This window comes from Bubalus bubalis, chromosome 18 (assembly GCF_019923935.1).
Source record: "Bubalus bubalis isolate 160015118507 breed Murrah chromosome 18, NDDB_SH_1, whole genome shotgun sequence".
Taxonomy (NCBI): domain Eukaryota; kingdom Metazoa; phylum Chordata; class Mammalia; order Artiodactyla; family Bovidae; genus Bubalus; species Bubalus bubalis.
In genome coordinates, this window is record NC_059174.1 from 17,382,844 (window position 1) to 17,404,786 (window position 21,943).

Here is a 21,943-nt window from a genome sequence, read left to right on the forward strand (position 1 = left end):
ATTATGGAATAGCAAATTAAAACAATAGCACCAAGCTTCCTGTATCCTGCATCGAACCTGGACTGGCGATTCGTTTCTTACGTTACAAAACTCTTAGGATGGCTAAAATCCAAAATTAGCAATACCAAAGATTAGTAATGATGCAGAGCAGTAAGAACTCTTTCATTGTTGGTGAGAATGCAAAATGTTGCAGCCCCTTTAGGAGAAAGCTTAGCAGTTTCTTACAAGACTAAACATGATCTTACCATATGATCTGTCAATTGCCCTCCTGGATATTTACCCTCCTGGATATAAATTAATTTGAAAACTTAAATCAACACAAAAACCTGCATATGAGTGTATACAGCTGCTTTATTCATAACTGCCAAAAACTAAAAACAACCAAGATGCCCTTTTGTAGATGAAGAGAGAAACTGATACATCCATGCAGTGAAGTATTTTATTCATCAATAAAAAGAAATGGGCTATTAAGCATGAAGAGACATGGAATCTTAAAAACATATTGTTAAGTGAAAGAAATCAGTCTGAAAAGGCCACAAACTGTATGATTCCAATTTTATAATGTTTTATAAATGACAAAACTATAGAAATTGAAAAAGGGTCAATGTTTGCCAGGGTTTAAGGGAGAGTAGAGGGGAATGAATTAATATACAATGCACAGTAGATTTTTAGAGCAGTAGAACTATTCTGTGTCATACTTTAATACTGGATACATGACATCATGCATTTAAAAAAAAACCCATAGAAATTTACAACACAAAGAATGAACCTTAATGTATGCAAATTTTTTTTTAATCAGGAGGTTAGGGGAGCATGGGATGGAATATAGAGTTTTTAAATACACAAGCCATAAAAGGAAAAAAAAGGTAAGTTGGACTTTATTAAAGTTTAAAACTTATGCTCAGCAAAAGATGCTATTAACAGAATGAAAAGACAGGGAGATTCTCTCTTGTATTCTACCTATATTATAAATGGATAGCACAATCTCGGGAAAGAGGGTGGAGAGAAAAGGTGCTGACCTAGTGCACCTATAAAACGAAAGGCAAAAGGAACTTCACATAAGCACTTCACTCAATAAAGTTACTCCTTGTAGGAGTGTTGGAAGTTAATAATTCTGAAGCCACTATAAATGTATACTGGGATTGAACAAGTCAGAATGTAGATGTTGGGAGCCAGATTTCACTCTGCTAGAGTGGGAATTTACAGGGAGGAGGCCACAGTAATCCATGTGGTAATGAGTTAGAGCTGGAGATGTCAGTATGAACTCATCTTTAGTTTAATATAGATATAGATACAGATGGTTACATATAGAAATACTTACAGATGTCTGTATATATATGAGCTAGCATACCTCATACATTTTCTTGTTCTATCAGCCAAGAGGCCCTAGAAGCAGTGACCACCACCCCCACCCACCGCCCGCACCAGTAGCACTGAGCACGCATAGTACTAGACCTTGGTTTGGATACCATTTTCCAACAGAAGAAACCAGCGTTCCTTAAAGAAATGTCTCATTCTAGGACTGAGGCAAGTAGTGTCCAAGAGCATCTGTAGTGCCAAAAAAATGAGGAAGTTAAAAAAAAAGAAAAAAACTACATTAAAGAGGTTATGTCAAAGAGATAGGAGCCAACTGAAAGGGTTTCTAATGTCTAGAGCTGAAACAATTCTGGCAACAAAAAAAGTAGTATTGGATTATAACCCAAACTACAAAATAAGTACCCATGAGTCCATCAGTTCAGTTCAGTCGCTCAGTTGTGTCCAACTCTTTGTGACCCCATGGACTGCAGCACGCCAGGCCTCCCTGTCCATCACCAACTCCCGGAGTTCACTCAAACTCATGTCCATTGAGTCAGTGATGCCATCCAGCCATCTCACCCTCTGTTGTCCCCTTCTCCTCCCACCTTCAATCTTTCCCAGCATCAGGGTCTTTTCAAATGAGTCAGCTCTGCGCATCAGGTGACCAAAGTATTGGAGTTTCAGCTTCAATATCAGTCCTTCCAATGAACATTCAGGACTGATCTCCTTTAGGATGGATATGAGTCCATAGTGATACACATAAATGATTGAATAAGTGAATGAAGGAAATCTCCGTGTCAGAGGAATTTCAAAAAATATATGTAGATTACTGAGCTCTCAAGGCAAGGAAGAATAACTCCCACCCCTTCAATGTGGGCTGCACATGTTGACTTCCTTCCAAAGAATGCAGTGTGGCAAGGGGAGTGGGAAGATCAACTTTACCACGGAGAAGCCTGACAAACTCCGCCTCAGCAAGCCCACTCAGGTCGGTACCAACAGTGACAGGATTGGGAACACGTGTACACCTTGGCAGATTCATGTTGATGTATGGCAAAACCAATACAATATTGTAAAGTAATTGGCCTCTAATTAAAATAAATAAATTTAAATTTAAAAAAAAGAAAAAAAAACAAGTCTAATAAAAACAAACTTACCTCTTCCCTGAAGCCCTGTGCTTCCTCCAAGATCCAATGGGACTTGGTACCTCCCCATCCATGGCCCTGAGGGCATTTCCCCATGCCTATCCCCCACCAGACCCTAAAGCTCTCCACAGCACACCAACCCTGCCATTCTCAACTTTGTAACCCTCAGATCCCCTGAGAAGGGGAGTTGCATCTTCTAGAAACTCTTTGGAGACAACCAGCTGTGCTTGTACACAGATGTTCTGATCTGTTCCAGAAAAAATCTGCCTTAGGGCCCTTCTCTGGAGACTGCTGTCTGCAATAAGTCTTCTTGTATTCCGTGGTCTGGGGTCTCTCTTCAGAGGCAGAGAACAGTTTGATCACTCTGGACAAAGCTCCAGGCCCATGGTCCAGTTATGCACCCCTACTCCTGTCCAATTCCTTCTCTGGGGCTCAGGGGGACCTCTGCCTCAGTGGGGATCAGCTACTCAGAATCAGGAAGGTTGGCTTTTAGTTGTTTGCCTGCCTGAAGCAGTGAAGCTGTCCTATTTTTAAAGCCCTTGGTTTCTCAGTGTCTTGCTCAAAGGTGGCTGGTGCTCCAGGACTCTGCTCGGGATAAATGCTCTGTCTTTTGCTCTTCCCTCTGTCCTCCACTTTTATGCCATCGCCAATACTGTGTCCTCCCCCTGGTGCTGTCAGGGCAAGCTGTGCCTGTAATTCTTCCAGGGAAGGCTTTAGAAAGAAAGAAATTAAGCCCAATCAAAGTGTCAGGTCTGAGTTGTGTGTATGTTGGGGTGTAGGTGAGAGGAGCTTAACACAACTCCCTTCTGTGCCTCTGTTGTCTCCCTCCCCTCTCCCCCACCCCCCACCTCATCATAACATAGAGGCTTGTGGGTCTTAAGCTTTATTAGGTGAGAACAGGAGCTAATCATGGAGAAGGAGATGGCAACCCACTCCAGTGTTCTCGCCTAGAAAATCCCAGGGATGGAGGAGCCTGGTGGGCTGCCCTCTGTGGGGTCACACAGTCAGACACGACTACAGCGACTTAGCAGCAGCAGCAGGTGAAGCCCACCCAACCAGAAGCCAATCATAGCAGCAGCCTTGTCGGGTGAGATTTGGCTGCAGGTACACTCACACACACACACACACAGCAATGGTTGAAGTCTTTGTAACATGCCAGCATTTCCTCAGAGCTTTCCCTGCACTGTCTGCGTGCTTCCCTTCAACTTGTTCATCTCAGGGCTCTTGACCTTCTTTAATGCCTATGAGGCCCAAGTTTATGCCTCCAGCTCAGACTTGTCCTTTGACCTCCAGACCCTCATATCTAGCTGTCTGTTTGACCTTGACACATGCTATCTCAAAGGAACCTCCAGAGCAACACATCCCCTGTTACGCTCACAGCCTTCCTGTCCCCAGATCTCACGCTCCAGGAGTGGTGATGCTGCCTATCCTACTATAGAATCACCAGAAATCCTGCAGAAATCAGAAACCAGCCTTGGTGGTCTATCCTTCACCTCTGTGTCCTGATCCATCACTAAATCCTAAGCCCTTAACTCCAAAATACCTCTTTAAAAAAAAAATTGGGGGTATAATTGCTTTACAATATTGTGTTGGTTTCTGCTGAACAATGATATGAATTAGCTGTGTGTATACATATATCCCCTCCCTTTGAGCCTCCCACCCGCCCAGCCCCATCCCACCTCTCTAGGTCACCATAGAGCACCGAACTAAGCTCCCTGTGCTATACAGAGGTTTCGCACTAGCTAGCTATTTTACACATGTTAGTGTTGGTTGCTCAGTCGTGTCTGACTCTTTGCAACCTCATGGACTGTAGCCCACCAGGCTTCTCTGTCTATGGGATTCTCCAGGCAAGAATACTGGAGTTGGTAGCCATTCCCTTCTCCCAGGGATCTTCCTAACCCAGGGATCAAACCTGGGTTTCCTGTATTTCAGGCGGATTCTTTACTGTTTGAGCCATGATGGTAGTGTATACATGTCAATCCCAATCTCCCAATTTACCCACCTACCCCACCATGTCCACCCATCTATTCTCTGCATCTGCATCTCTATTTCTGCCTTGCAAATAGGTTCATCCATACCATTTTTCTAGATTCCACATATATGTATGTGTGCTAAGTTGCATTAGTTGTGTCGGACCATTTGCAACCCCATGGACTGCAGTCTGCCAGGCTCCTCTGTCCATAATCCCTCTTAAATCCATCTACTAGTCTCCAACCTTGCTGTCCCTGCTATAGTCCTAGCTGCCTTTATCCCTAAGCCCGATAGCTGTTGCAGCCTTATTACTGGACTGCTGCATCCTCTCCTACCTCCTTCCAGGCTTTCTCCTCCCAGCAGCCAACCTGATGTTCTGAAAATATAAAAACAGTTGTGATTAAGTCTTTTAAAAGGGACCCATCAGTCTCAGAATGAAGACCTGAATCCCCTGGATCCTTGCCCTGAACTATCAGGCCTCACAGGATCTGGCCCCTCAGCTCGCCAGCCTCCCACCTCGATCCCCCATCCTTCCCTTAATGAGGGTGGCATTGACCCTTCCTCAACCCCCAGATGCATGATGCTTCCTACTGTAGGGTTCTACACATGTGATTCCTCTGCTTGGAATGCTTTCCCCTCCCCCAACTTTGGCCTAGCTCATTCCTGGTCAAACTTCAGTTCTCAGCTCAAAGTCAGATCCCCTCATAGCTCACAGCTCCCTGAGCAGGCAGTTTCTCCAGAGCCCTTATTACTCTGTAATTATGCAACTCTGAATGATGCTTGGACTCAGGTATGCCCAGTCACATGGGGGCAGGGAGATATCTCTTTGATTCAATCTCTCATCTCAGCACTAGAACAGAGTCTGATTTCAGCCAGAGCTCAATAACTGTTCTTTACGTGAATGAGTGGACCTTCCTAACAACCCTAAGAAGTAGGTTTTTATTATCCTGATTCCTGCACAGCTCAGAGACACTCAACAACCAACCTGGTCATACAGCTCTTTGTAGCAAAGCATAATTTAAATAGGGTCACGTTACATCTAAAGCTCTTGATCAATATTTTTTCCTGACCTGTCCCTCTGTATCGGTGAGACCTGTAGGCCAGAAAGCTCCCAAGGCTTCTTTCCTCCCACCCAGGCACTTTCCACATTGGAGGAGAGGATAACAAACCATGTGGAAACCTGAGTCAGAGCTTGGGAGAGGGAGAGAGCATGTGAATCCCTGCCTTTCTGGCACCCCACCTCCATACCCCTCCTTTTGGTCTTACTACTAATAACATTGATCTGAGTGCCTACTGAATGCCTGGTATTATTTTAAATGCTTTACATATGTCTGTTTAATTAATGAAGTAGATATTATTATTATTTCCATTTTTCAGATGCAAAAACTGAGGTCCAGTCAAAAATAAATAACTTGCTGAAAGCTACACCACAGATCAAGGGAGAGCTGGGACACAAACCAAGGCAGCTTGCCTCCAGAGCCCACATTTCATCTTGAGAAAGTTTCTCAGCTATGTGGTCTGCAGCCTTGGTGTGATGGACAGTCAGGATGCTCAGCACTCCCCCTAGATGAGGGGTGAGCTTATGAGGCAATCTTTTCTCCAGGGCTGTTCAGTGTTGAGGGACACGAGAAGGGAAACCACACTCACCACTGCATCCTGAGGGTGAGCTCCCAAAGGGATCGTCATCAGTTCCTGCTCCTGAGTCCCTCACCTCAGGGCTGTCCCAATGCCAGGCTTTTCCCAAGCCTAGTTCTCCAGGCTTCATGTCCATTCTATGGGCTTCCATAAGGCATATGAAGAAATTCCTCTTCTGCTTATGATAGCCAATTTCTGTTTCTTACAACCAAAATGACCTAATACAGTAATACCCAACCTTTTTGGCACCACGGACTGATTTTATGGAAGATAATTTTTCCACACGCTGGGGTGAGGGGAGCAGGTGGAGGGTGGAATTGTTTTTGGATGATTCAAGGGCATTACATTTATTGTGCACTTTATTTCTATAATTATTGCATCAGCTCCACATTGGATCATCAGGCATTAGATCCCGGAGGTTGGGGACCCCTGATCTAATAGACACTCTGCAGAACTCCAGCTCAGAGCCTGTCACAGGGACAGCTGAAGGAGCTGGTGGCGGCTGGGCAGGGGCTTCCAGGACCAAGCCAGGGAGTAGGGGTGAGGGAGGGAAGAAGCTGGTGTTTGCATCTCAGAGGCAGGCAGCCCCAAGAATGGCAGTGGGCAAGAAGGGACAGCAGGCAAGGTAGCTTTGGCACTGTGAAGGGCCAAATTAAAATGACACAAGTCAGGCGGGCAGGCTCTCTGGCAGGTACAGTTTGTACAGGGCCTCTTGTGAAGCTGCCTTCATTATCAGCACAGAAGCTGGGCAGAGACACTGTGTGCTGCTAGGGGCTGTCACCATTAAATGCAAGTGAGGGATGCGGTCACCAAACAGCCTCCCAGGCATCCCACTGAGGGGCAGGCACGTTAGCCAACAAGGCCGGGACAGCCCTCCTTCTGCAAAGTGAGCTGACGCTAATTATACTCCTCAGACGCTCTCCGCCAGTATTATACAAGTGACGACCTTTATATAATCAGATTTCACGATAGGAATTCATAAGTAATCCCGCTCCCCTCCCACTTTCTGCGCCACCCTAAAAACCACACACAAGCACAGAGGGAGGATGAGATGCTGATTCGGCAGACATTTATGCCTGTGCCAGAACCCAGGCCAGGTGTTGGGAGCAACTGTTTGCAAACCTGGGCAGCACATCAAAATCACACGTGGGACTTGTAGCAACACAGAAGCCCCCCCTCCCGCCCCGCCCCCAGGCCCAGCCGAGGGCTGTACTGAATTAGAATATCTAGGGGCAGGGAATGGCAGGTGAACTTTACATAAGCTCTCAGGTGAAAGGTCCACGAGGTCAGAGAAGCAGTCAGGAGGGGTGGGCTGTGATGGGGGACAAATAGTTTAGATTTTATTCAAAATGAGCACAGAACCCATCTGGAAGTTTTAGCAGAAAAATGGCATGATCTGACTCACCACTTAGAAGGGTCATTCTGTAGCTGCCGTGATCATGCGTGTGTGTAGACGTCGTGCAGCAAGAGTGCCAGCTGGGAGACTAACTGGGTGACTGCAGTTGTCCCAGGGAGACAATTGGCTGGTGGCCTGGATCAGCTGACTGTTGGATTATATTGAAGGTAAAGTGATAAGATTTGCTGATGGGTTAGATTTTGGGTATAAGAAAGGAGTAGTCAAGGGTGATGCTGGGGTTTCTGATTTGAATTACCAGAAGGATGGATTTGCCAGAACTGAGATAGAAAATGCTGTGGCAGGAGCAAATTAGAGATCCGTTTTGAAGATATATATCTCAGACGCCTGTTAACTATGAGAGTGGAGAATTGGGTATAAGAACCTGGGGCTGGGATTAGAGTGGGGTGGCCCTTGACTTTCTGTGCTAGCTTTCAATTCTAGTTTGAAAATCCTCCTCCTACACACACACACCACACACACACTTTATCCTGAATGCTTCAATGAAGTGGATTTCATTTCCTGACCTCACAAGGGGAATAAAACTTATGTTGACCAATCAGAGCCTGCATTGCCTTTCCATGGAAATGGATCTAGAAATTGCCCTGAGACTACTTTAGAGCCAATGAGATGCCATAAGAATTTTGCAAAGACTTCTGGGTAAAGAATTTGAAGCAGAGAAAATGAAAAGGCCAAGGCTCCTGCAGCTGTCCTGTGACTGTGAGAGTGAAAGGGGCTGAGCATAAGAGAGCAGGAGATAGAGACCAGGCACAATTGTGACTGAATCATTCTTTATTGCTCATGCTTACTTTGTGTTATGTGAGCCACCAGTAAATTCTCTTCCCCCCAAAAAGTCCCATTTGATTCTGATATAACACATCTGTGGACAAATATTTAGGAAATAGCTATGGGATACACATGGTCCTATACCATTGCTACTCAAATGTCATCTGTAGTGAGTTTGTCATGGAGAATTTGGCCAAGAGTATTAAAATTGAAAAATTCTTTTAAAAAGTCAATTCTAAAAAGCTTATTAGAATTGGAAAATCTCAAATCCCAGCCCAGATACGAAGAATCAGAATCTGCATTTTAACAAGATCTCCACATGACTGGAATGCACAAATAAGCATGAATAGGCCATGAGTTGTTTGCTTGTGCTCTTCCTGGAGGAAAAAAAGATATCTTTGTGATATAAATAAGTAACAATGCCAGAGTGCATGGGCACTGGCAAAATTGTCTCAGGAGCAAAAATAATAACTACAATTTACTGTGCACTTACTATGTCCTTCACTCTATTAAATCTTTTGTATATATTGCCTCATTAATCCAGAATTAGATATTATGGCTCATCTCACTTTAACAGACAAGGAAACAAAAACTCAGGGAAATTAACCCCTTACCTGAAGTCACACTTCCCTTATAGGAAGTGGCTGTATGGTGAACATTTATTGCTTTTGCTCACCTCACCTGCAGTCCCCCTTCATTGGTACCAGCTGGCCCCAGAAAGGACTGCCTCTCCCCATCCTCATCCCCACTCCCAAGCAGGACAGGCTCCATGCCTGACCAGTTAGCTCACTTTATTCCTCTGCTCAAGGAAACTAGTTCCAATTTTCACTAAAGTCAATCCAATACTCACCAGCTCTAGAATTTTTTCTGGATCTATGGAGAAAGAAAATGTTATCTTTCTGATGGGGAAACTAGATAAAATGTGAGTCTGATATTGCTGCCACAATTAGGGGCCTGGAAATGAATCCAGTTGTAAAAAGAGGCAGATTCCTAACAACATTGCTTGAGGTGTCTGGATTGAACACACCTAAATTTAATTATCCTTGTTGTTTTGTTGTGGGGTTTTTTTTTTTTTTTGTAATGGGATTCATTAAATTCTTTAGGGAGGATGGCATTAAGGCCAGTTTGAGTTGGGATTCTATGATTTGAAGCCATAAGAGTCCTGATGAATATAGCAACAAAGGCAGCCCACAAAAGCAGCTCTACTTAGCTCAAAGCCTGTTCTCTTGACCAGTGCCCCCTTCTCTGCCATAGAAAGGCAGGTGAAACCCAAAGGTCCTAAAAGTTGACTTGGACCAGGAGTTCACAGTGCTGTGGCAGCGAGAGGGTTAAGTCAAGGAGCTCAGACAGCTTAAGCCCCTTATCCTAATTCCTATCCTTCTCTGTACTGTTCTCCCTTCAGCTGGACTTTGGGCAAGGTTGGCCCCCTGCCTGGGCTTTTCTGCTGGACCTATAGAGCAGAGCCGGTGCTGGGCCTGCATGCAGTGTTGTGAGTATTGTTGAATAAATGTGTGATTGAGAGCTCCAGGCTAGCTGGGTGTTTCAGCAGTGAATATTTTGCAGTCTGAACATACATGTCCTTTCTCTACAGCCTTAGATTCACACTGTTGTCATTTCTGCCCCAGTGCTGCCTCTTCCCATCTTGGAGAGAGTCAAGACCCTGCCTTCTGCCTTGTGCATATGATTCCCCAGCCCTCATTCTCCTTTCTTAGTCCCCACCTCACTGCCCACTTTGGCTCCAAGCAGAGTTACAATTCCAGGAACGGTACCCTGGCTGCTTCCCACCTCTGCAGCAGACCAAGGCCTCTTCTCTCCTTGTTCTCTTGTTCATGCTTGTCTGTTGCAGGACAACTTCAGTGGGGAAAAATCCAATCATTCACAGCTCACTTCAGTTTTCCCTAGTGCACAGCATGGTTAGCTGAATTAAACAAAAACAAGCAAACAACAAAACAACATCTGAAACATTCTTTGGGCCTGTAAATGATAAAAGGTCAATTTTCCAGCCCCCATCTTTAACCCCAAGGCTTCCAGGATGCTTTTCTTCTGAATGGATATGCTTCTGGTGGGTGACAGGTTTAATGGTTCCTCTGAACTCCTGAGGAGAGGGGACCTCAGAGAAGACACCTCTGCTCTAATGGATTATGATCGGATGGCTAATTTCTAATCAGCCATTTGTATATTTGTATCAGGGAGGTAAAGAATCCGCCTACAATGCAGAGACCCCGGTTCAATTCCTGGGTCAGGAAGATCTGCTGGAGAAGGGATAGGCTGCCCATCCCAGTATTCTTGGGGTTCCTTTATGGCTAAACTGGTAAAGAATCTGCCTGCAAGGTGGGAGACCTGGGTTTGATCCCTGGTTTGGGAAGATCCCCTGGAGAAGGGAAAGGCTACACACTCCAGTATTCTGACCTGGAGAACTCCATGGACTACAGTCCATGGGATGGCAAAGAGTCGGACATGACTGAGAGACTTTCACTCACTCACTCATTTGTATATTAAGCCAGCCCCTACCATTCTAGGTTCTATTCCAAACCCTGCAGACGAAGTGACACCCAGGACAGACCAGGTCCATATTCCTAGGGAGGGAGAGAAATAGCAAACCAGCAAACAGATAAATGAGCATTTCAGGGCAATGAAATAGAGCTCAACTGGTAATAGAGGAAGTAGTTTGGTATCAGAGAGAGTAATCAAAGGTGGCCTGCTGAGACCTGAAAGAGAAGGAAATGGCCCCAAAGAATCACCTGGTGCAGAGGTTCTGAGACAGGAGAAAGCTTGGCATATTCTAGGAGCTGACGGAAAGCCAGAACGAGTTCCTCTGCAGTAAAGAAAAACAATAGAAGGTGAGCTCCTTGAGGTCAGCTGGAGCTGGATGAGAGAGGCCCAGCCAGCCACAATAAAAAGGCACAGTGCATTGTGGAAGCACAAGGTGGTTTCATGCAGTGTGGTTTTTGGTTTATGCTTTGAGAAGCTCACTCTGGCTACCGAGGGAAGAATTAATTATGAGGGGCCCAAAGAAGATCCATGTGACAGCTTTGAAAGCTAGTCACCAGGTGGCTTTCTCTGCTGGCTGAGGCTAGAAGACAGGACTCTGGTGACAGATGTAAGGTGGAAATTCAGACATGAAGACCCCCACTGCCCCTATAAAGGTTACATCTGGAGGTGCTATGGTCTCCCTCCTGGGGGAACAGGCTTGCTTCTGTCCTCAGCCTGGATCCCAACTTCTTGTGACAAGAGATAGAGACACATTTAGGCAACCAAGAAAAACAACTACAAACTTCACAGCCTCAGAACACACCACTGTCACTCATACTGATGCTGGAGGTGATTTAGGTAGACCTGTAAGGCAAAGTCCCACTTAGGAAGCACAGAGAACCCAGAGGGAAAAGAAGGAAAAGCAACAGACACTCAGATGCCAGATGAAGGCTGAGCTGCAAGCCTGCACCCACAGCTCAATTGATATTGCTAACACACCCTTTCCCTTGGCATCTTCAGAATAAGTAAATAATCTGTCTACCTGAAATGAACTCCTTCAAAAAGAGAGAGTGAGTGAGCATTTGGAACATTGCTGAGACTTAAATTGACCAACTTTGATCAAGATGAGTTAGTAAAACTGTAGGCTCCTCATCAGCTGCATTTTAATTCCATATTTGGAGTCGTTATAAAATCATCTGAACTTCTCAGCAGAAGTACACTTTGGGGAGTTTATTTTTGAGCCTCTCAGAATACAAAGGAAAGTCTTCCAATACAGGATCTGGGCAGAGCACACGGCTCCCTTTTAAATGAGGAGGACACGATGCCCAGTTGTCTCTCCTTTTAATTCCCTCTTCCCTCTGTGTAAATTTCCCTGAAAGCAGGCAATTTCTGATGATGGAATGAAGGGCTCTTAGAGCCTCACCTGAGGAAGCAGATTGCTGCTGGCAAGCAGAGCATTCCAGAAAACTCTTTGTTGGGCTGAACACCCAGCTGGACACTGAGTCAGAGAGAGGAGGGGGATTTGGGAAATCTTTGATTTTCTTTAGATGAAACCAACTCCACTTCCATGGTCTGCTAGTGTGCCTAATCACTCAGTTGCGTCCAACTCTTTGCGACCCCATGGGCTTTAGCCCGCTGGACTCTTTTGACTATGGGATTCTCCAGGCAAGAATACTGGAGTGGGTAGCCATTTCCTTCTCCAGGGGATCTTCCCGACCCAAGGATCAAAACCCAATCTCCTGCATTGCAGGTGGATTCTTTGCCATCTGAGCCACCAGGGAATCCAAAATGTGAAGGGACTTCAGAGGTCATTCTGCATTTAGCTAGAGCAAAACCCCAGAAATCCCATTCCCAGCCACAAGCCAGGGTCTGCTGGGGAAATACCAGCTCCCCAATTGATCAAGGTGCTGCATGGCTACTGCTTATACCCGACTACTCTGCTAGCACCATGGAAAATCCTGCTGGGCTTCACCAGCTGATTGGTGCCGTCACAAGGGGCTTTAACCCTACCCACTGCCACAGACTTGATGGCTTAATCCTTGATTAAGCAATCAATCAACCAATAGTGAATCATGTTATTAGGTGTTGCCCTTTAAAATAAAATATGGTCTCTGCCCTCTAAGGAGCTGACCATATGTTGGGGGCAGGATGGGGCAAGCTGCATGCAAGAAAGACTTGTGTTGTAATATCAACTGCAAACAACTAGTACAATTCAATTTCACTCTATAAAATGTGACTGTTCATGAGGATAGTGGGAATCTCAAGAAGTGTACAATGTTTCAAGCCTGCATTCCAGAATCCCATGGTCCAAAGTACTGTAATTCTTTGTTCATTTGTTCAGGAAATACTGTTCATGCTGACTCTATTCCAGGCAGTGTGCATTGAGAATGTAACTGTAAATAAGGCAATAACAAGGTGGATACTTTCATGGAGTTCACAGTCTGGTGGATCAGACAAACGCACTCACCACACAACCAGTAATCCCTCCCTCCTTCTCCTCACCCACTCACATGTTCACTCATTCAATCAGGGAGCATTTATTGAGCATCTACCAACCCTGACATTGTGCCAGGCTCTGGATGCACTGTGAGAAACCACAGATGACAGCTGATGCCCCATGAAGCTTAACATCCAAGTGGTCAGGGTGTGACCTGAATAAGAGAGTACAGGGGGTCAGCAGAGGGCCAAGCCCTGATGGGTGGCATTCAGAGAGGACTTCGTATACAAGGTGGACCTCAAGGTCAGATTGGAGCCTGCTCCCTTCCCCTGCTCCCTCCTTCTGCACCTTCTCCCTGACCTCTTCAGGGTTGAGAAAGATGAACAAAGACCCCCCTGGGCTCTGGACTGTGGTCACACACCCGGAAGTTCTTTCTTTATAATCATAAAGTTCTCATTCCTGACTTCAGCTGCACAGTGTCTTCTCACTGCTGCCAGAAGTGTTTTCTCAGCATGAAGACCTAGCAACAAATCCAAACACCAATCCATATGTCTAATCTTGGCCTCTTCCTCACTGTCCCTGCTCACTACTTTCCCAGGGTCAAAGGTGGGATTTCCAGGGACAGGCTGAGCACAGAACAAAACAGGAACAGTTGAGAAGTGCAGTTGCCCAGGAAGGTTTCCAGGCCAGGACAGGGCATGGAAGCACTTCCACGGCAGCATTCCTATCAGTCATGGGGTGCTTCCAGGACTGAGAGGTCCCCTGAAGGGCAGTTTCACTGGCTGGGTCCATATCCTGCAACCAGGCCAGTCACAGGTTGCTTTCACTCCTGACACAGTCACAGGAGTCCTGCTCTGTTCCCACCACAGGGGGCACTGGGCCAAGCAAGATGAGCGGGATGCAAGCAGCTTGCCCTCTTAGTGAACACAGATATGCTATTCTCTCAAATTATCCCACCCTCGCCTTCTCCCACAGAGTCCGAAAGACTGTTAGCATTGAAACATGTATATTCTCATATGTGAAACAGATCGCCGGTCCAGGTTCAATGCATGAGACAGGGTGCTCAGGGCTGGTGCACTGGGATGACCCTGAGGGATGGGATGGGGAGGGAGGTGGGAGAGGGGTTCAGGATGGGGAACACATGTACACCCATGGCTGATTCATGTCAATGTATGGCTAAAACCACTACACTACTGTAATTAGCCTCCAATTAAAATAAATTAATAAATTAAAATGGCATCATTTTTTTAAAAATTAACACAGATATGTAAACAGCACTCATACCCAAAGGGAAAGCGGACATGAAGCTAGAGTATTCATCCACAGTGGTTGATGCAAATATATGAGCAACAGGGATGGAGATGAAAGACACTTCCAGGGTAAAATCCTCCTGTTCTCATGATTAACTGGAGGTGGGGGGCGGGGAGGGGGGGGGATGAATGTCCAAGGAGAAGAAAGGACGCGGGATCCTAACTCACATGTTCTGTGTCCCTTCCCCCTGTGGTTTTAACTTTCCTGTCTGCTTGATGTTCCTTCGAGTCTTGCTTCTGTGATAGTGATGGCCCTACTGTGGCCACTGCTCCTCATTGCTGCTTCCATTTATTCAGCACTTACCTCGCCACAGGCAGTGCTGAGCATTTTTATACCTTTTAGCAACCACGCTGCTGTGTAGATATTATTGTTCCCATTTGAAATGTGAGCAAACTGAGGCTCAGATAGAGTGTGCGTGTATCTTCAATGAGGAGCCCTGTGCAAAGAGGCCAAGAGACCTTTGTCATCGTCTCCAGAAAGCTTTTCTTTCCCACTGAGTTGGCTCAAAGGGAGGGTACCTCCACTTTCCCTCCCAGCTTGACCTTCCCGTTCAAGGGCACCGCCGGCCTCCGCAGACCCGGTAAAAGGTTGCACTGTTTTGTTTGAAAGCTAGTAGAGGTGACAAACGCAGCCTGGAGGTGTGTGGCGGGTGGGGGACGGGGAAGACGACTCGCCGACGTGCTGATCAGAAAAGTCAGATCACCTGGAGGATACCCTAGACATCTAATCCACCCCTTGCATCTAGGAGTTGAGGAAAACGCGGTTCGGGCTGGGAGAGGAAGTAGTATCAGGACGCACTGCGCGCCAGGGGTCGAGAGAAGGGCGCCAAGCCTTCACCTCAGCTGGGTGTGCCGGTGGGGGCGGGGGGTCCCAGGACCCCGCCCTGTATGCGCGGAAACGCCCGGCCCAGTCGCTCAGCCCAGCACTCTCTCGCCCCTCCACTACCCCATAACGGTAACAATTAAGGAGCGGGGTGAGGCTCCCTCTCCATCTGGGTAATTATCTTCTCATTAGGAACCAATCCGCCCGGGGTACGAGCATCAGCTCCAGCGCAGCTTGGAGGGCACGCTCCCAGCTCTGATAACAGTGGAAGCCCCGGCGAGCGAGCGAGCCTGGGACCTTGAGCCGAACGTCGCGCAACCCCGCGCTGCGCAGCGGACTACACAGGCGACAGTGACCCTGGCACCTGGCCAGGGATCCAGCGCTGGTCCGGAGACACCCAGAAGCTCAGGGTGCTGCCTGGAACACCTCGACCTACGAGTCTTGTCTGGGCTCGTTGGGTCCTAGAAATCACCCCTACTACATCCCCCCATCCGGCCACCCCTTCCCCGTCTTCTCCCCACCCCCACACCCTCACCCACGCTTCAGCCCGCCCGCTCTCGGTAGTTCCATAGTTTCCCTCCACCAGACCCCTAACTCCAGCTCTGCGCTCGGGAACTGGGTGGGGGAGGAGGCAGTGTGGTAAGAGAGACCACACTCCAAAGCAGAAGGCCTGGAAGAGGTAACCACTCTCCTATCTGGGGTGAGAAAGTCTTCCCGTGGGAGGTGACCACTGAGGCAGAACAGAAGGAAGTAACCAAGGTGACACGGGCAGGAAAGGAGACTTTCAGATAGAAGATGAAGCTGAGTGAAGATGTGGTCCTGGAACTCCTACAGCCTTGATTCTGATCAGGTTTATTTGAGATAAAAGCAAGAAGCAGGACCCAGGCCTAGAGGATTCTAAGCTTTAAAGAAAGCCACTCTGAGGTGGGTTAGAATAACATCCTCCCCCCACCTTCCTAGCCTCTGGTTGGGGGCAGGGAGGTAGTCCCTACTGAGCTAATAACCCCCTTTTTCTCTAACCCTCTCAATCCCCAACACATCCTCCTTGAAGCTGGAGCACAATTTTCAGATGAAGGTCATTCATCTGCCACTGGCAGAGTAACAGTCACCTCCACATTTGCCCCAGAGGTGAGGGAGGTGGCCCAACTGCCAAGTGCCAGGCTCCAGATGGTCTTAAAGAAAGAGCTGTCCACAGCTCAAAGTTGTCCTCCCTGCCAACCCCAGGTAGGGCCTGGTGGAAGGTTGAGGAGAGGGCTGTGAGCCTGGGGGAGGCAGGGTCTGTGCTGTATGGACAGGACCACTTCCCAGAGGACAAGGCCTTTTAGTTGAACTGCTTAGATCCCCAGAAAGAGAAGATTCTACCAAGTGGGGAAAGAAGAAAAAAGGTGCTTCAACTTGAAGCAAAGAAACGGCAGGTGCAAAGGTGCGAAGACAGGAGTGGGAGACCGGTTCATCAGATGGTGGAGAGAAGGAAGCAGGAGATCAAAGAAGTGGCTGAAACCAGCTAAGCAGGATCCCCAAGGCCAAGGTCAGAGTTTGGAGAGGAAGCACTCCAGCCAGGAAGGGGCCAGCTGGAGCCCCAGCAGAATCAAGGGATAACTTCGCACTCTTGTCCCACTGAGGGCCCCTTCACTCCCTATCTGTGTTGACCTTTCAGGCCCCAGAGCAAGGGCTCAAAGTGAACCTGAGTTCCTGGATAGGCTGCTTCTCCCTGCCTCTGGGCTAGCCTACAGGCTCCAGATCAACCTGGCTGCAGCCAGGACTCCCTAAAGCCAGGCAAAAGACCAGAGAGAAAGGCTAGAACCTCGGGGCAGGAGGACTCTTGAAGATGTTCAGATTCCTCCCTCTTTATACAGATGGGCAAACTGAGGCCAAGCAGGAGGACTTGCCAAAGTATCCCTGCAGAGCACCGCCTGGTGGTCGCACCGCTTGGACACCCACAGTGCGGGTCTGCTCGCCGACCACCCACTCACAGGCGAGTCAGTTTCAAGGGTGCTTGGGGCTCAGTTACCTTGAGCGGTGGCTACCCCACCTGCGCTGCGGTGAGCCTTATCTTGTGCGGTATGCGGGTGCCTGGCGGGCTGGCTCTGCTCCCGCTGAGCGGGGGTCGAGCTAGTTCCGCTGCCCGGCGCTCCAGTTCTCTCAGATTTCTCCCTCCCAAATGGAAGAATGCGGAGAAAGTTGGGGAGGGGGGGAGGTTAGAGTCTTTTTGCTTTTCTTTAAGAATGGTTTAAAAATTCCTTTAGGACTCATCCTCACTTCCCTGGGGACTGACTAGGGTGGAGAACTGTGGGGCAGGAAAAAGACCGGTTCCCCTCCTCAGTCCCAAGTCCCTGCTTAACCCCTGAGGGGTCCGGGGCCGCTGGGGCCGCTGAGGGCACCAGCTAGACGCCCGAGCCCCTGGATTGCGTGCGGAGAAGCCCGGGCTGAGTTTCAGCTCAGGTCGCTCGCTTGTTGACTCTAAATCAAAAGGAGCCGCAGGAATAAATCGAGAAACATTGTTTACGGTGCTCTTATTAACCTCCTTCCCGCTTCTCTCCATCTCTAATTAAATTCATCTCTGAATCTCGGGCCAGGAGAAGCCTCCAAAAGGACCAGAGCCAGAAGGGCCCATGCAGGCCGCGGCTCCCGCCTCTTGGCCGCCCACCTGCTTTCCCCGGCCCGACCTCCCCTCTGCCGAAGCGACTTGGTCAGACTTCCAGACTTAAAACGAAGTCGTTTATTTCAATTTTGCTTTCACATTATGTTCCGATACAATCAAAACTCCTGGACGAACCTCTTGAATAAAAGTCCTGCGAGGAGCGCGATCACAAGTCCCCGGCTCCCGGTAATACTGCCGGTGCAGACTCGGGATTCAGAGGAGGCGGAATAAAACAGACGCAGCTTTGGGATCTGTGAGCGGACGGTCCGGAGGCAGAGGCGTGGGAAGCGTGACGAAAGGGCAGAAAGGTTCTGGCTCCTCGAGTTGGAATTACTCCTGATGAACTTGGACTGCGAAAAGCCTTTTTCGCTTCCAGGCCGGCTGTCGGGCCTCGCCTAGCAACATTTCAGCCAAATTTCTTACGTTTGCGCCAAAGCAGGGAGCACAGGGCGGAATGCAGGGTTGGCCCTAGGCCCGCGCAGGAAGGAGCGAGGGCCGACGCTGCCTTAGCCTTTCTCGGCTTGCACGCCGCCAAGTCCCCTACACCTCTGAATCTCACCCTTCTGCACCCCTGCCCCCAGACCTTGCAACTAGGGGAGGTGCGGAGTTTAGAAAGCTGTTTCAGAAAAATAAAAGTTCCACTTGAACTTTATTGGATTAAAGCAAAATTAAATCTTGGCTATTCACAGGTATGTTACAGAGGACGAGGAAGCGTCCTAAAGAACCTCCTGGCGTTTAGTGGAGCCACAGAACACGAGGGCATTGACAAGCATCAGAACATCAAGCAGCCTTAGATTTCACGATCACTCCAAATGGGACATAGAAATACGGAAATACAGCCAGTTTCCACTGGGAACAGTTCTTCGTGTACAAATGATATATATTTATATATATATATATATTTCTTTTTTTTAAACCAGTCACCACTGAGTCCTTTCTCTGCTAACAAGCAGCCGAGGATACATACAAAGTACCTTCAGCTAATTAATTCGAGCGGTGTTTTAAGAGCAGTACTTGCCAAATTAAAACTACTTCCCCATCCAAAAAAAAAAAAATCCTTCCCCCCTCTCCAAAATAAAAAAAGGGGGGGGAGGGGACATATTAGATTTCAGCGGATGAAAAGATTAAGAGCGGGACTCAGAGGAGGAAGATATTTCACATTATACAGTGAAATGCAAAGTTTCTTTTATATAAATTGTAGAGAACATGAACACGAGGTAAGAAACAGTGACAAGGCAGTCTGTCTTTCTTGATTACTGCAACTGGAGTTGGGGGCGAGTTTATTTTGGAAATGGGAGTGCGCAGAGCTAAGCGGAATTTACTTCTCCTAAAGAGGAAATGGACTAAGTTGTCCAACCGCCGGGCTGCGCTTCGTTTACCGGATACAGCTGGGGAACAAGTAGGAAGTTTCAAGTCGTGCCGCTTTCTCGTCCTCTAAAGTTCAGCCTCTTTATAATTTTCCCCTCCTGCCTTCGCCCTCTCCCTGCCTCCATTCCCGAGATGAGCCAGTCAGAGGGGAAATACGAGGAATCCGGAGAAGGTCGAATACTTCCAGCCCCCCATCAAGTTTCCCCGCTCCAGCTTGAGGTATGCTCGGTCGCCTTTCTCCATCTGGATTAGAACTCCGTTGCTAGCGGCCTCCCGGGTCACGTCCTGGTCACCAGCGAAGGCTGAAATCACCGGCCACCCGTTTAACATGAGGCTCACCTGAGAAAGAGAAATGCCGGCTTCAGAGGGGCAACCCAGTGGGGTACCGAAGCGTAGATAAAATAGCGAACCTTCACCGCTTGGCTGACAGACGTAAAGCTTGGAAGCAGGGGGCGGCGGGTGGGCGGGGGCGGAAAGAAAAGGGGCTTTGTAATTTACTACCGAGGGACCAATGAGGCGAAAGACGGCCCATCTGGGTGACAGAAAGGGTCTGCTCCCCAAACGGGAGTAACTTTCATTTCTTGGGCCCGCCAATCGAACCCTGACGGCGCTCTTTTATCCGGTTTAGTGAACCCGTAGGTGGCTCAGGCGCCCAGAGACCTTCGGCCCTGCCCTCCCCGCCAGCCTCAGAGAGAAAGTCAGACAACTGGCGCTTCCGGGAACACAAACAAATACAAACAAAAACCCTGGCTCCTCCCGATTCCAGATGCCGGGACACAGCAGAGATGCAGCGGAGTAGCCAGGCAAGATTTCGGCAGATGAGAAATCTCTCTCAGAGCTGCACTCCGTGCTTCATCCCCAAACTCCAGGCTCAGTTTTCGTCCCAGATCCAGCCTTGCCCTCCACCGCCTGGCTTTGCCCTTGCGGTGGCATCAGCAGATAAAGGCCCAGGGCCCTCTCCCCAGCCGCGCGTTCTGCCTTCTGTGTCTGCCCAAAGCAAACCTGAAAGCCTTTGGGAACCCTGGAGAGCCAGTGAGTGCTGGCTGGGGCAAGGCTGGAGCCAGGAGGGTGTGGCACTACGCCCCTCCCTTTTCTCTCCACCTTTCAACTGATATAGTTAGGCGCTACTTGTTCAGAAATCCGGAGTGGGTCCCCAGAGGGACGCCAGGACTCCCCCGGAGCGTGGCACTGAAGGCAAGCGCACAGGTTTCTCGCCCGCTTCAGAGCTGGGACAGGAGTCGGGGATACTGTCCGTGGTGCTGAAGGAGAGGATCCGCGGAAAGCTTCCGGAAGCGGGAACTGTCTGGGATGCTAACAGAAACTCTAAAGAGAAATCCCCGGGCTTCCGTAGCGGGAGGACCTCTTTGGAGGGTCCCACAAGACGGAGGCAGAAAACTGTGCCTGGAGGTGGTTTCAAGAACCCATGACTGGAAAACAAGGGAGAGTCCAAGCCAAAGAACCGTGAGGCCCTGCTACCCGCTCCTCCAAGCTGCCCTGGGCACATGCGGCTGCCCCTTCTATTTCCCACCCACGCCGGGCCGACTCACTCCCGCGGCCAGTAGCCCCCTACCGGGACTGGGGCCTGGCCCTGAGGCGGCAGCTGACCTGGATGGTCTGTCTGTTGTAGACTTTTACCACGTGGAAGTTAAAACTGTAGATTCCTTTGCGCGGGGCGATGAAAGTGCTGCGTTCTGAATCAAAGTTGTTCCCGATGTTCACTAGTACCTATAACGAGACGGGAACGAAGGGGAGTGGGCAAGAATCTATCCCGAACTCTTGTCCCCACGTTTCCGCTGAGACCTCGGAGAGGGTCGAATATCTCCTTACTACCTCTCCCCCAACCCCCACCCATCCAGTCTTCCTGGAGCACTCACCTGGTCGAAGTAGATGATCATGGTGCGATTACTCATCTCGGACGGCTCATGGTTGGTGCTTCTGATGGCAGAGAAAGCCACCTTGGCGCTGCCGGAGCGCACAGAGATGCCCAGAGCTGTGCCCGTGGGATCGGACGTAGGATTGGAGTCGCAAACCACCAGGCACTTGCCTTCTAGCACGATGGGCTCCGTCTCGTTCTGCCCGCGGGCCGGGCCCGCCAACCATGCTGCCCCCAGCAGCAGCAGCTCCACGACGCCCAGCATCGCGGCGCCGGCGCCCACCCCGCCCCCCACCCCGGGGGCTGCCTGCGCCAGCCGCCCCCCCGCCCCAGCCCGGCTCCGAAGCCCCCTCCTCAGATCCGTGTTCAGCTCTGCCGACGCCGCTCTGGACACTTCGGGTCTTCTTGCACTCCTGGGCAAGCGTGCCCCTCGAGCGATGTTCCCGGAGCCCCGCCCGGGCCTCAGGGGTACCGTGGCTGCCCAGCCGCACTTGGATGCATAGCCGCTGCCGCTCGATCCCCGCTGATTCCGCCGCCTCCTGCCCACACCGGCCGCTGCCGCCGCCGCCGCCGCTCTGAATTATTGATGCAGCCGGCGATGCAGCCGGAGCCGGCGGAGAGCGCGCGCCGGGCACAAAGGCGCGGACCGCGGCCTGGCCCCGCCCCTACCATCTCCCTCCCCGCCTCCCTCTCCAGCCCCGCCCCCGCACCGGCAGAAGCTCCACCCCCCGACCAATCCTGGTGCGCCGCGCTCCCCGCCGAGCCAATGACGGCGCTGTCCGCGCGCGGCCACCTG

At 49.3% G+C, this 21,943-nt stretch overlaps 1 protein-coding gene and 1 long non-coding RNA gene across 2 annotated transcripts; one reads left to right on the plus strand and one right to left on the minus strand.

Annotated features, from left to right (window-relative positions):
- The first annotated feature begins 7,314 nt into the window (after positions 1–7,314).
- LOC123330239 lies at positions 7,315–15,777 on the plus strand. The gene is made up of 3 exons (XR_006545987.2): positions 7,315–7,607; positions 9,626–9,712; positions 15,458–15,777. It is a non-coding gene; the product is annotated as an uncharacterized LOC123330239 (long non-coding RNA).
- Positions 15,778–17,969: 2,192 nt separating this feature from the next.
- Positions 17,970–21,412, minus strand: CBLN1 (cerebellin 1 precursor). The gene is made up of 3 exons (XM_006043884.4): positions 21,149–21,412; positions 20,880–20,999; positions 17,970–19,613 (listed from the first exon to the last, which is right to left on the minus strand). The coding sequence occupies exons 1-3, from the start codon at positions 21,410–21,412 to the stop codon at positions 19,416–19,418; spliced, it is 582 nt and encodes a 193-aa protein (XP_006043946.1). The 3' UTR covers positions 17,970–19,415.
- Between the last annotated feature and the right edge of the window lie 531 nt (positions 21,413–21,943).

Excerpts from the sequence above, each read along its gene's own strand:
- CBLN1 (XM_006043884.4), bottom strand. The coding sequence starts at position 21,412 with ATGCTGGGCGTCGTGGAGCTGCTGCTGCTGGGGGCAGCATGGTTGGCG. Across the intron at positions 21,000-21,148 it reads TGATCATCTACTTCGACCAG|GTACTAGTGAACATCGGGAA; the intron begins GTGAGTGCTCCA and ends GTCTCGTTATAG. Across the intron at positions 19,614-20,879 it reads ACAACAGACAGACCATCCAG|GTGAGCCTCATGTTAAACGG; the intron begins GTCAGCTGCCGC and ends TCTCTTTCTCAG.